At 37.7% G+C, this 14,516-nt stretch overlaps 1 protein-coding gene across 1 annotated transcript in view; it reads left to right on the top strand.

The window, feature by feature from the left end:
• The window catches only part of LOC138025935 (3-hydroxyanthranilate 3,4-dioxygenase-like), a 16,261-nt gene continuing 1,745 nt past the window's right edge, over window positions 1-14,516 (top strand). Inside the window, exons 1-11 of the mRNA XM_068873078.1 lie at window positions 1-368; window positions 819-900; window positions 1,622-1,705; window positions 4,875-4,937; window positions 5,775-5,818; window positions 7,220-7,309; window positions 9,093-9,136; window positions 9,427-9,500; window positions 11,322-11,390; window positions 12,773-12,838; window positions 14,107-14,189. Of these exons, the coding sequence (XP_068729179.1) occupies window positions 214-368; window positions 819-900; window positions 1,622-1,705; window positions 4,875-4,937; window positions 5,775-5,818; window positions 7,220-7,309; window positions 9,093-9,136; window positions 9,427-9,500; window positions 11,322-11,390; window positions 12,773-12,838; window positions 14,107-14,189 (854 nt within the window). The 5' untranslated portion in view covers window positions 1-213. The remainder of the gene's footprint in view (window positions 369-818; window positions 901-1,621; window positions 1,706-4,874; window positions 4,938-5,774; window positions 5,819-7,219; window positions 7,310-9,092; window positions 9,137-9,426; window positions 9,501-11,321; window positions 11,391-12,772; window positions 12,839-14,106; window positions 14,190-14,516) is intronic.

A 14,516-nucleotide genomic window follows, 5' to 3' on the forward strand; every position in this document is an offset into this window, starting at 1 on the left:
GCATCTTGGGAGGGGTCGGAATTTTATTTGCCTTTCCATAAATTACAATTTCATGTGTAATTAGCTACAATTGTAGTTCTTTACAACTCATTATATTGATTATATTGATGATAAAAGTTAGCCAATCAGCGCGAGAAATTGCTAAGTTATTTTTAAATGAAAGGTCGCCAGGCATGCACGGTAGAACACTTTGTTCCACCGCTTTGAAAGACCATGTCTAGAAGAGCTGGAGAAAATAATGCCGAAAAAAAGCTTAAGGACGAAGAGACAAAAAAATCAAATCCTCAACTGGAAGATCCTCTGAACATGACAAAATGGATCGAGGATAACAAAAGTTCATTTCTTCCACCCGTATGCAACAAACTTATGTGAGTACCGTAAACTTACTTATATTGAGAAAGCTTGCATTCATGTTAATTACACGGTCTAAATTTAAGCTAACTAACAATTTAAGAGTGTTTTTCTCCAAGTCAGGAAGTGCTTTTAAATTACTATAATTTTACTTCAAGCTTTATTTCTTGAAATTATATTAGATGTTATTGATTGTCATGAGAATTAAAGCGGATTGCTTAATTAATATCATTAAAGCTTTAAGAGGAACTTGCTTAAATCAAAAGCCATCCAATATATTGGCAATATATTTAAATAAATATTTCATGCACGAGTGCAATACTTTACCGATAACAATACACGCTGTTTATATGCAAATAAGTGCTAGTGGCGGGGTATTTTGCAGTTTAGACCAATATTTATAATTGGACCTCTGAGAATGTTTCCACAAAATTGCATGTATTCTTTTTTTGTCACACATTTTGTAGGTATGGTGCAGGGCAATTAAAAGTGATGCTTGTTGGTGGTCCAAATGCCAGAAAGGATTATCACATTGACGAAGGAGAGGAGGTTAAAAGATGTTTTATTACTGAGCAATCGAAATTTAAGTTACAGATATTCAAAACACTGGAAAATGCTCAACTGGGGCAAATTAATAAATGTTGACTTACACTTCTATTGGACATTAACAAATTAGAAAACTGACAAGTGAGTCTGCTTATAACAGCTTGTCATTCATTTTCTAATTTTGGCTGGGTTGTTTGTTGTTTTTAATCTTTGGGCAACCAACCTTTTCATTTTAAAATACCAAAAACTAGTCACCCGGTAAGCGGTCGTCTGGTGGCTGGGACAAATGGGGGACCGCTAATTTTGGGCACTGAAATGACGGTCCTATAACCATGGATATGGTGCATTAAATCTGGTAGCCTTCTTAACCACTTCAAAACTCTCCGTCCCTAGTCTGCATCCAGACGGCTTGGCCTCAATCTTTTCTGCCCTCAGGCTGTAAAACTGCCGTATGGCTGATATGGTCATCTCTCCACCAGGAGGGTCATCGTCTTGCTTTTCGATATGTCACTCAAAACATCCACTGGTTTTCTAATAATCTTGCAATATAGCTGGTCCATCTTTGTTCTTTTAGGTGTTAATGCAGTTGACAATGTTCGTTACACTCTATTGAATTTAAGCATTCTTGACTATTAATTTAATACTAACACACTGTAAATGCCATTTCTTTATTGATTACAGGCATGTTAGATGTCATGAGTTCTTTATATGATTATTTTAATAGTTTTTCTACATGATCAAAGGAGATCTGTTGTTGAGGATCATTGAAAAAGGCAGTCCAAAAGAATTGATCATCAAGGAGGGGGAGGTATTTAGTATTTTTGTGTTCCAAAAGCATTCTATGTACGTAATAGTTGCAGCATATTTGTTAATATTAATAATTATAATAGTCATTGAACTAGAACTGGGGGAACAGGATACAATCATAGTTCTGTTAAGTCCAGGATTTCACCTAATGAGATGCATGCAGAGCTTGATAGAGGTCACAAAGTGTCCTGTTAGGTCTAAGCGTTGACTACCTGACAGGTATTTATTTACAACAATCCAGTGAATCCTAGTTCTTGTATTATATGAAAGTTAGTGTAAGTGCAACATTTCATGTTTACTTGAACAGTAGATTTAGGGAAGGGGGGTGAAGCGGCACACTTTGTGATGTTTATTGGGTACATTTCTATTTAAATAGTAATGTGTGTTGCAGGAATAAATGAGTTAAAATCAATGATCTTTTTGTGCTTTAATATCTCACTGTTTTAGTATAAAGCAGCTATTCACCAAAGAGGAGGACTGGCTAGTTGTGGATATTTACGTCGTCGCTTTGCGGCTCAGTAAATATCCACCACTAGCCACCTCCACTTCAGTGAATAGTTGTTAATAGTATAATTACACCGGTATTTATTGATAATTCTCTGCACTGATTGGTTGCTCTTGTGGTGATTATCAGTCAGTATCTAAAATACCATAATTATATATGTAGTACTCTATGTTTGTCCCTCCGAAATTTGGCAGAAACGTTGTCTTAATTTATTTGAAAAAATTACCCTTTTCTTAAAAACAATAATTGTTTTTAATTTCTTCATCTGTCTCCTTGACAAAACGGCTTGCAGCCATTTTGAAAATCGCATAGGTGAGTATGGCGTAATAATCACCTCAAGGACAGCCAATCACTGCAGAGAATTTTCAATAATCACCTAAAGTATGTACAGTGTAATTATAATAATAGTTACTGTAATTGTTAAATATAAGTAATTTGTCACAGTTGAGGATAATGGTAAGAGGACACTTCGTGATGCTTACCAAAATCAGACTGCATGCATTCAATTACATGTGGGTGCAATCCTGGACATAGCTGTAAAAGTTGACAGGGGTTAAGAGAAAAATGAAAGCAAGGAAAATGTTTGGCTTATGTAAGCTGCAAAGTAAACAGGTAAGGAGGACATACAATGTTGAGGTGAGAAACAGGTTCGAAGCACTTGAAGATACAGAAGATCAGGAATGGAGAGCAATTGAGCAGATCTTGACAGTGTACAGATGCTCTATCCATTGCACCAGAAGAACTCTGTTGGAGCCAGGTTGCTTATCTTTGTAGGTTCTTCTTAGACGTACTCAGTGCCTGCTCAACAGTGTCATGTGCTTCAAATGTGTTAATGCACTTAAGCTTATTGATGGTGCAAGCCGGAAAGATGATAAACTTGTTGCTTGGCAACAGTTGGAAGGACAACTGGAAATAATTAGAGACCCCAAACCCAGTTGCCAAGCAACAAACCTGTACATTTTTGATTGTGTACAAGATGAAAATGGTACTGTACAACTTGAGGGTCCCGTACAGTTACCGGTATTGTCATTTAGGGTCTAATCCCAACACAGTGTGGGTTCTTTTAAATGTCCTGTACAGATTATGAGCAACAATATTTTTGTTGTGAGATAGGGCTGAGAATTTCTTGAATTTGGTCTACAATCGGTTTGAACCTTTTTCTGTAGGCTCACTTTGTGGCAGGCCTAGGCCTGTGGCCCTGACAAAATGGTACGTGCAGAAGAACTTCAACTGCACTGTAGTAGGCGATGCCTCCATTGATAGCTTCCTTGTTATTGGAAAGGAGTGCCTGGCTGAATACACGTTTCCCCATTGAACAGAGGAATAGAGAGGTTTTCAATTGAGTGTCGAAAGTAATTAGCGAATTGCTTTCATTTGGTTTTGCATTTACTTCACTCAGTGATTGGTCGAAAGTTCTCCCGCCATTTTTTCAACCAATCAGAAGTGAAACCAAAACCAATCGTGACTTGTGCGTGCACATTTTCCCGCACTTTGTGCCGGCTACGTGTAATTACTTCCAGTCTTGATTGGTTTACTGGATTGTCTCTGTCCTTTTTGATTGGCCAAAGTAATTACTTTGGTTTTGGTTTTACGACACTCGATCGAAACTCGCTCTATTGCAGCCCAAATCAATCAATAATATTATTAGACTGCGTAAACCATTGTCCTTTTTTCCTGTTTAATCCAATGACTCCTAGGAGTGAGAGCTAGTAGACTTTACTCTCTTTTTGTGATTTATGGGCAGGAGTGATGTTTTGAAAGTTGTCAAAATTGTACATGCAAGCCATACACTGTAGATGAGTGCTATTTAAGAACTTTAACACATCACAAGTGACTATTGATCATAAAATGGATGAGCAAAGTTCAGACAAGTTTTTAGTTATTTACATTTTCAACAAAGTTAATAACCTATCTCCGTGTTTCCATAGCAACTCCCGTATTGCACTCTGTAACCTATTCATGCATTCGTCACCGACCAGTCAGAAATGTGATGTTCCTTTGGGTATTTAAATCAATACTTTAATTATTATTAATAATAGTATTAATTTTATTCAGATGGTTCAGTAAGTTTTGGTTAAAATCTTCCAGGTGATCTGGTCACATAATTTGGAGGACTGGGAAGAAAATTTTTTACGCCGTTTCCCACAACCGTGCGTTGCCTTAGGTGTTGTTTCCATTAACTCCCTGCAGTATTTCCATTGCCAAAACTCAACAGATCATTCCGTGTCTACCACATTTCCTGTTACTGAATGAACATTCAAGTAGACCCGACGAGCTCTAACCTTGCCTCTGCCATGTTAAATTCGAAAATAAAGGTCACTTGCGGTTGTGGGATACAGCGTTAAAGTTTTTCTCCCAAGTCCTCTGAATTACGTCACCAGATCACCTGGTTGCAATAGTTAAGTTTTAGCAGCTCTTCGTCAGCTTCTGCCTCCAATTTTTAACCTGCTGAGCCAGATATAAAGGGTTACTATGTGGTGTAAGCCTTGCACCCGAGAGCTGTCTTAAAACTTTTGTTTAGGCCTAATAAGAATACAGAAAGTATCCTAAACATGCATAAAAGCTAACCTTAGGCCTAAAGTATGGCTACAGCCCATTGGATTTGTTTGACCACTTCATTCTTTTGAATGTCTTTTTCATGTATTTGTTTTTACGTTATCTTCAGGTGTTTGTTCTACCAAGCAGAATACAGCACTCGCCTCAGCGTCTAGAAAACACGGTGGGGCTGGTAAGGAAATGCTTTTGTCTTTTTTGTCACTTGAAGTTAAAATTTCTTCAAAAGGCAACATTTTGATTTGGAAACATTATAATACGGTTCACCAATGCCCCTCTTATGTGTCTGTGTGATGGTGTAGTGATTGTAATGAAAGAATAAGCTTTAAACAAGTAGTAGAGAGATATAAATTAAGTATCAAAAAGTGTCAGTAGTTTTAAAAAAATCATAGATGTTTCGGGTGTAGAACCCTTCTTCAGTGTGAAGAAAACCATTGAAATGTGCAATTGGAGGGAAGCGCGCACGCCAGATAAATGGTGGCGTGCACATGCCTCAAGTCACTTTTAAATAAAGTTGAAATTGGTGTAAAGTCCATCAGGGTGTACAGTTCCCAAATGGAAAATCAACTTCATTTCACATGGCTTCCATTTGGAGTTTAGTACCGTGGCATAACAGAAAACCAGCTGTTATACCAGCGCCACCATTCATTTGTGCACGGTTCCTTCTGATTCAGTGTACAGTATTTCAGTGGTTTTCTTCGCACTGACGAAGGTTTCTACACCTAGAACGTCTGTGATTTTTTTAAAAACTACTGACACTTTTTTATATACATTTATTTAAATTTACATGTACATCCCTTTACTTGTTTATTCATTTTGAAGTGTCACGCATCTCCTACAAAAAGAATAAGCTAAGCTGGTCTTGTTTGAAAATCTCAGGACAGTGTCATCTTTCATGTCTTGGAGGTTTTCACTTTGGATTGCAAGTTGGATGTGCTTTCATGATTTTATCACTACATAAAGTCTTAAAATCAAATTTGTTTTATCTTGCAAGCGTTTGTTTAAATGGTAGGTTATTGAGCGTGAAAGACTTCCTGATGAAAGTGATGGATTGAGGTGAGTCTATAAAGCAGTTCTCTTGGAAGTGTTGGATAGTTTAGTTTACTGACTTCACTTGTTCATTCTTTGAGCTGGAGAGAAAGACAGAAGATTTATTCTAATGCATGTAAACTACTTTCCAAGGCCAAACGGCTTAACATTGCCATTCATTGACTTGATCATTTGAGCTGAGGTACAGTTTTGAAGTCAAACACAAGGATGGCGTGATCTTATCAACTGGGATTCAGTTTAAACTCATGACCTTCTGCACAGTAGTCAAGAAGTTTGAGTTCACCAGCATTTAATGCACTCAAATTAACTTAACCCTTATTGTGCAAGATTTGTATTCATAAGGGGTGGCGAATGGTAAATGCGAGACTTTGCGAGACGGCGAGATCAGCGTTTTTCTTTGCGAGCCCGAGACATTTTGACTTTTTAGATTGCGAGACCGAGACTTCAAAGTGTTTGACACCTTCATATAAAAAACGAGACTGCGAGACGCACATAACCGCTCAAAAAACGAGACTGCGAGACCCGTGAAATTCGACTAAAATTTTGTGAGACCCAGAGTTTTTGAAGAACCATTCGCCACCCCTTTCATAAGCTACTGACACGTAAACGCCAGACTCTCAACCTGCTTTCCTGCTAACTGATTTGCATAATTCCTAGTTTGCAGCCCACTTGGGTTATCCAAGGAAGAAAGTATGGCTGCTAACAGTCTACCAACATCATTTCCAGGGTCTCTTTTCTTCCCTTTCCTGAAGTGGGAAGGGAAGAAGAGAAAAAAGACCTTGGGGATGAGGTTGCCTCTCCTTGTCTAATGAATCAACATACTGAAGTATGGCATCGGCCAGTGACCCATTTCTCAAAAGTCTGAATACTGGTAACTTTCCAGGTCAAAAAAGCCATTTGTGAACCTGTCATCTGCTGGTTTTAAAAATCTGATCTTTCAGTAAGTTTTCAAGTAGATAACTAAAAGCAAAATGATTGTGAAAGCGGAGAACTCCCAAAAAGTTTCGGCACCTTCGAGAAATGGGCCCCAGGAAGGGGTAAATACTACAACTCTACGCTCATCACAGGATGTCCAGCTTGACCTAATCGGGATGACTACTTCTCACTCAGTGAACTGGACAACAGTGAAAGTCAGGTTCCCAGGTAAAAACAGCTAAAATGACTTTTGACTGTGCATCCCATTCCCTGGCTTTTTTACTTCTTTGAGTAGAATAGTATGAATGGAAGTATAAGGGTCCAAATCGTCATTTTCAACCATGCTTTGATTTGCCTAATTTTGTTCATACCAGTATTGCAACTTGTATGATTAGTCAAAGTTTTTCAAGTGTGTTTTGCTTGTTTTATTAAAGTTTAGACACAACAAAAAAATAATTGACACTAAAAAACTAATGTGTGTGTTGTCAACAGGTATTTCTGTGAGGATGGTGTAACACCTCTTTGGGAAAAGTGGTTCCACTGTGACGATCTTGGGACTCAATTAGCTCCAATAATCAAAGAGTGAGCTCTTTTTTTCTTTAAATTACATTATTATGGCACTATGACAAACGTTATTTTGCTTGGGTAAAAAAGGAAGCCCTTTTCCTAATTCACTTGGCGATGTTTTTAGAGCTAATTTCAATTGAATGTCATAAAACCAATTTCTTTGGCCAATCAAAAAGGATGGAGGCAATCCAGTAACCCAATCTAAACTTGATGTAATTACACATAGCCAACACAACACGCGCCATTTTTTCACTTCTGATTGGTTGAAAAAATGGCGCGAGAACTTTTAACCAATCACTGAGTGAAGTAATGCGAAACAAAAGCAATTCGCTAATTATTTTCGATACTCATTTGAAAACCGCTCTACAGTCATCAGACGTCAAGACCAACCCTAGTTATCCAAAGGCTGGCCAGGTAACTATCCGGTGGATAAGTCAATATCCAAAGTAATGATAGATTTATACTGCACATGAAACATTGGCAAAGGTTTTTGTACATGTCTTAACAAAGATGTTCTTGGAGTGTACATACTGTATTTACTCGAATAAGCACCATGCCACTAATATAATTTTTTGTGCCTCAAGTGTGGCACTTATTCCAGGCTGGCGCTTATTTGAAAATTGGGCACCACACAGAAACATTTTCTTTTACTTCCTATATGCACAGACTAAGATAATTATGCTCATTTTATTTAATGGATGAGCAGTGAAATACTATCGCTTTTGGTGCAAATAAATTCCCCCTGCTGTGTTAGAGTAACTTTTTAGTGTTTTTTTAATTATTTTGTTGAAATTTCTCAAATAAGCACCCCATTGGGACCGCGGTGCTTATTCAGTGCCGGTGCTTATTTGCTTTTTTGTCCCAAATGCGGCACTTCGTTGAGGGCGGTACTTGTTTGGAGGAGGCAGTTATTCATTACAGGTAAATACGGTATTCACCTTGATGGTACTTGAGGAAATTCTGATGAAATCCTTGCACAGATTGAAACTGTTGGATAGTGACTTTAATACCGGTATCTACTGGATAAAGTTATCCGGCCTTGAACAACTGGGGCCAACTGTTAAACCATACCCCCTCTACCGCTGAGCAATGTAAACTGCTAACATAAACACTATTATTCTTACTTCCTTCACCCTTAGATAACAGGAAGTGCCAGCCTCTATGTCCTGCACAGTTTGAAACAAAAATACCCCAACAAAAACACGTACATTAATAAGAAAATTAATCATTGTGCAGGTCCTAAATGTACCTTGCTTACATTTACAGTTTGTGAACTATTTTATCCCTGAACCAGTCCCCGTTGACACTGAGTAAAATCCATTGGCGTTGACATCAGAGTAAAAATATTAATCTGTTTAGTGTCACTTGTAGGCTGGTTTAAAGGGGACTTGGATGTTGCTGACCATTAATATTCCTGAATTGACCCCTTATTTACCTTTAAAATTGTCTAGCTTTCAATGGTATAATCTGTAAGTGAACGTTTTGCGATAAAGTTGAGAAGTTTAAAAAATTAAAAACCATCTTGGTTGAAAGTTTAAAAATCCAACGATGTTTCGATGTTCGTTTAATGTCATTATCAAGTCAATAATGAGTGAAATGAGAACGCATTTAAATTAATGTAAAAGAATTCCTAGGTGACACGAATAACAAAGTGAAAATATATATGCAAATAACAAGACGTTTGTTTCACGTTTTATCGCAATTCTTTATAGCTAAGTTGTTCAGCAAATTTCTTCTTCTACGAACTGACGTTTAGGAGGATCATCTTTTATTTTCATTATTCTTTATTTTATTTCAGATACTTTTCTTCTGAGTCATTTAAGACTGGAGTCCCAGACCCAGGTTTGTATTTGCCGTGATGGTTAACACCATCTTTGGACCTTCACTGTCTTCATTCACTCAATTCCTTCCTTTTCCAGTCTTGTCCCTTCTCATGCGATCAGAATATCAAGTAGATCTATATACATGACTTTTCTTCATTGCCTTGGGTGGGTCTCAGAATATGAGGCTACTTCCTGCTAGCTCTGAGTGGTCAATGCAATCTCAAACCAGCTTTATTAATTAAAATTATTCGTCTTTCTTGCATGTTCACATTAATTTGATTTATAACAGACATTTTGTGCAAACAACAGATAACATTGCCAAAGATCCCCCAGTCGAAGTTGACAGTACTTCAAAGGTTGATGCCCCCCTTTCATTAAAAGAGGTACATACGCACAAAAACTTTATGTAATATGTACTGGTTAACCCAATGATTCGTTCGCGTGCGCTGTTTTGTTAGGCAAGATAACTTGGGAAATTTTCGAGGTTTTGCATTGGAAAGCGAGCGTTAAAAATAAACCATATGCGCAGTAAATGTACACAAGATACTGAGTTCTAGAATTAAGTTCACCTTGAAGAAGAAACAGTGAACTTCCAGATGATGTAAAAATATTGCTAAAAAGTGATTGAAAACACGTCCTAAGGCTCAACTGAAAATGTAAAGGTAGAATTTTCGAAGCAGCGCGCGTTAAGCATTCAAGAAAGTTTTTGATCGCTAACTAAACAAAGCGCTTGAAAAATATATATTATAACTCAAAATATGCCTTGTGCAATTTACAGTTAAATCTAACCACTCAATGGATAAAAATTTCTTGAAATTTATTCCAATCGCTTTGTTTTCTTGCAGGTATAAGTGCAAAAATTATGCCCAAACGCCGCTGCCGAAACAAAATTTCACGAGGAGCTTTCTGTTTGTCGAAATACACGTGCACAAAACCGCAAGATTAATTTAGTTCATTGATCACTATCATGTTTCATGAGAGAACAAACAAGGTCAAATTGTGTACAAAAGTGCTCTTTCGAAAACTTTCACTGAAAGATAACTTACAAAACACAAGAAAACCAACAGAGAAAATCGCTGGAGGTATTCTCGCATTTACGGAATATAAACGCACGATCGGATTGATTTATTTGTTGAAGACACTGATCTTCCGAGGTATGCCGAAGGTGAAAATTCCTTCGATTACCAATTTATGTTAGGACAAAAAAAACTTGTTATTTGCAAAAAATCCATCGGTTGATCAATATAAAGCTAAATTCCGGAGCAAATCAATGCCCATTATGACGTTAATTGCTACGAAGGCCTTTAATTCTGCGCGGCTTACTCCATGAAAAAAGGTAATGCGCCCGGGGGTTTTAACAGTTTTTGACAGGCATACCTACTCGTTTCGTTTACCATTAATTCCCATAGATCATCTCCTATGAAAACTAGGAAAAATATTTAATTCATTCTGATTATCTAAAACGAAATACCGAGCAGTGGCTGCCACGAAATCTGGAACTTGAATACTATCGAGCTGATCATTCCAGCGAGCTTCTTGTTTATCATCGGTCTCTAGGTTTTCACCGTCTTCTTCGTCACTTTTAAAGCCATCTAAATCAAAATTTTTGTTTCTAATATCCCCTCCTCTTACAGGAAAACCATAAAAGATCCCTTAGATCCCTAGATCCTCCGAATCCGAAAAAAAAAAAGCATGAATGTCTCCATCGTTCGGTGCGCTATCTGGCGCATCGGCTGTTGTTTTCGCGTAATTTGATCGCGCGATCGAAAGGGCAAAAAGCCAGCCCTTGTGGGGTCTCTTATCAGCTGTCAAAATATGCTCACAACACGGCAAATGATTGGTCAATTATCCTTCTAAATCTCCATAACAACAAAAAATTTAGATTTCCTAAGGGAGACTGGGTAGAGGCCTAAGATCAACTCCGATCAAGACGCCATTTTGTGCGGCCGGTTTTGGCCGGTTTAGGTATTTCAGGGGTCATCGCGCGCGGCCGGTTTTGGCCGGTTTAGGTGTCAATGGGTTATTAAAGGAAATAATATTGGTATCCACTAGCCAGCTATACATGTACTTTTGTAGTGCTGTCCAGCAGTAGATCAAACCTAAATAATTGTTTTACGTGACTGTTAACTTGCTGTCTGAGTGAATTTTTTTCAATTTTAAATTATATTATTATTTTCTTACTATTTAATGATTTGTTTCCTCAGTGGATAGATGGAAACAAGAGTGAAATTGAATGTGGCACAAAGGAACTGTTTGGTAAAGGAGAATTCAAGGTACAGATGAAAGTACTGGTCACCTTGCATAAGGCTTAATTATAAGAGAATACTTATCCTCATGTGGTTGAAAGGTTGCTTTAATTTAATTAGCCAGTGGGAGAAGGTGCAAGTCTGCTTCTTAGCGGGTGTTCATGGGTTTCAATGCTGGTTGCACTGGTCAACATTAATTTATGGTCTCACAAGACAACTAAGGAGTAAATGAAAGTGTTATGATATGGGGCCTGTGGATTAATGTAGACTAGAAGTTGATCTAGCCATTTGCTGAGTGCTCACTTTATCTTGGCTTACTTAAATTTAACATCACTTGAGCTATTGAACTGGTTGGTAGTCCAGTTGTGAGAGCACTTTCCATTGACCAATACATCCTGGGTTTGTCTCCTACATAAAGCCAAGTTTCTGTGCATGGGATGAGTTTGTTGGTTTTTTGCTCAGCTCCAAGAGATTGTTCTTCAGATATTCTGGCATCCCCTTCTCAACTTACAATAACCAACGCTTTAATTTGATTTTGTGAATAATCGTTAGTCTAGAGTTTGTGCTTGGCTACTGTACATGTATCTGAGTTTGTTACAATGTTCAAAAATGTGTCTCATGCATTGACTCACACATTTCTTGTGTCCTTGTATCAGAAACCCATAAGGGTTGAAACGTGTAACGGCCCCTTGTGTGCTGGGAAACAAGCTTCTGAATATCCAATTTGCCAAGTACCATATTTGGAACAACAAGAGCGAGGGGTTTCCAAATATGGTACTTAGCACTGAAACATTCAACCAATCAGTTGGCACTGAATATTCGGAAGCTGTGAACGCGCGTTACACGTTTCAACCCTTATGGGTTTCTGCTTGTATCTAAATTATTATTATTATTATTATTATTATTTAAACAAAGACAAAAGAATGTAAAAGTGTTCGCCATTTATGAAAGTGGGCTATGATTGGATGCTCTCGCACGGAGAAGGAAAGGCTGGTAGGAGCGAAGCCTTTAATACCCTCGGTTCAGGTGACATGATCCTGCATACTTCCGGGACAGGAACACAACAGCAGTTAATTATGTTATCCCATTGATTCCTGAGCCGCCCCCTATTAAGGAGTAAAATCGTCTGGCATCACACTGTAAAATATAATCATCAAGTCTCACCCATAGGAGTCAATGGGTTAGTTAGACCTACTGCCCTCATTTTGAAACAAAACTTCCTTTGAAATTTGCTGGTCATAGCTAGAAAGGCTTGTTAAAACAAAAGAATATATTATTTGGTCGCCACTATGAAAGAGGTCTATAGATTTTACTCCTTTTGGGAGCATTCAAGTTTTTCCCAAGTATAAGCAAATCCTTATCATTGTAATGTTGTTGTTATTGTTGTTGTTGTTTACTCATTGTTGTAGATAAACATACATGGACAAGGGGAACAGTTAGGTGAATGGCAAGGAGAGACATGGCTTTATCAATTGGTCAGTAATGGAAATAATTATTATTATTAATATCACAAGATTTTTTTTTTTGGAACAGCAGTGGTCTGCTAGTCTCGTTTGCAGATGTCAGAGTCCTATTGTCTTCGCCTGCATTTTAGAATCCCTTTAAGTGTGCCGGTGACCAAAAACTCAATTGTTATTTATCTTTGGATTTCAAAATTTTGTTGACCAAACAATAAGGGACCAAAGTTTTAAGCTTTGATTTCAAGAATAGACACCTGTTTTGTCAGGACTTTTCCCATTTAATGGTCCGCCATTTTACTAACTTTAAGTTCTTGAGAGAGCTGGTTTGGTGAGAAAATGACATCAAAGGCTCACTAGTTTAAGAATGCATGTGTATGCCACAGAATTAATATGTAGCATATATGTAAACTTACACTCAAAGTAAACGGCCTTTGGATAAAAATCAAAGCTCAAAATGTTGCCATTTTAGGTGTTAAGCAAACACAGTTTCAAAATCTGAAAAAAAAAAAAGAAGTGATTTTTTTTGTCACAGGGGCACTTTAAGCGAATTGTGTTAGTAGAACATAATTATCAATAACAGTATTTGCCGGACTTATTTCATACTTTTTGAATGAGGTGAGGATCACATAGTTTCCCCTTTGTAAAATTAAGACCTAATGTTGCCATGTTTCTGTCCCTAACTTAAGGACCCCACAAGACTTGACAAAATTCTTGCAGTGAGTATAAAATAATAACACGTGTTGTTTGAAGGGTGTCTCAGCAAATCAAACAAGAACTGTGTATTACAACAACAGGGGAGTCATCAGGCTACCACATGGAAGGATTGCAATTTGCTTAAAGTACTTTTGAAAATATATACATTTAAGGGGCTAATTTGGTTGAAGAGTAAGGCCCGGTTTACAAGCAAAATTTCACAGGTAGGGTTACGTACCCTACCACCCAGGACAACTTTTTGTGCTTGAAAACCGCTAAAAAGTTGTCCCGGGTAGGCGAGTTGTCCCTAGCAGAGCATTTACAAGGCAGCTAGGGTAACCATAGCTGCCTTGTAAACACGTTGATGGAAAAAAGAAGAAATGATTGTGTGAGTGCTAGGGTAACCCTCCCTCCTTGTAAACAGGGCCTATGTCAGAGTACTTGCAATATTGCAATGTTATATTAATACTAATACTAGTAATAGGAAATTCATAGGGGTACAGTAGAGATACCCATCATCAGCTTCATGTATGGATTGACTACTATAATAATTATCTGGCTTTCAATAATTGATAAACTTTATTTTGTAGGAAGGAGAAGCTTCTGTCACTGTCAATGGTGAAACAAAGGACCTTGGCAAAGATGACGTTATTATCATTCCATCTGGTGCCAAGTGAGTTTTTCAACATGATTAGGGAGATTAAGTATGCAACGTTTTTTGAGTCATGAATGTAAACTGGAATTGAACATTTCACACACCAGGACAGTAGCCCCTCCCACATTTTGAAACTAATCGTTTGTAAATGAAATTGATGGAAGGAAAGGAACTTTATTTAGTGTCTAATCTTCTTGCGCTGGACTGTAAATGTAAATTAACAAATCAACGCAAATCAAATCAAATTTTGGTTTTGAGGAGAGGGGAAAACCTCGGTGCAGAGTAGAGAACGGACAAACGCAACCCACATGTGACATCTGGTCTGCGATGAGTGCTCTCACCAGT

Source organism: Montipora capricornis, chromosome 12 (assembly GCF_036669925.1).
Source record: "Montipora capricornis isolate CH-2021 chromosome 12, ASM3666992v2, whole genome shotgun sequence".
Classification (NCBI taxonomy): Eukaryota; Metazoa; Cnidaria; class Anthozoa; order Scleractinia; family Acroporidae; genus Montipora; species Montipora capricornis.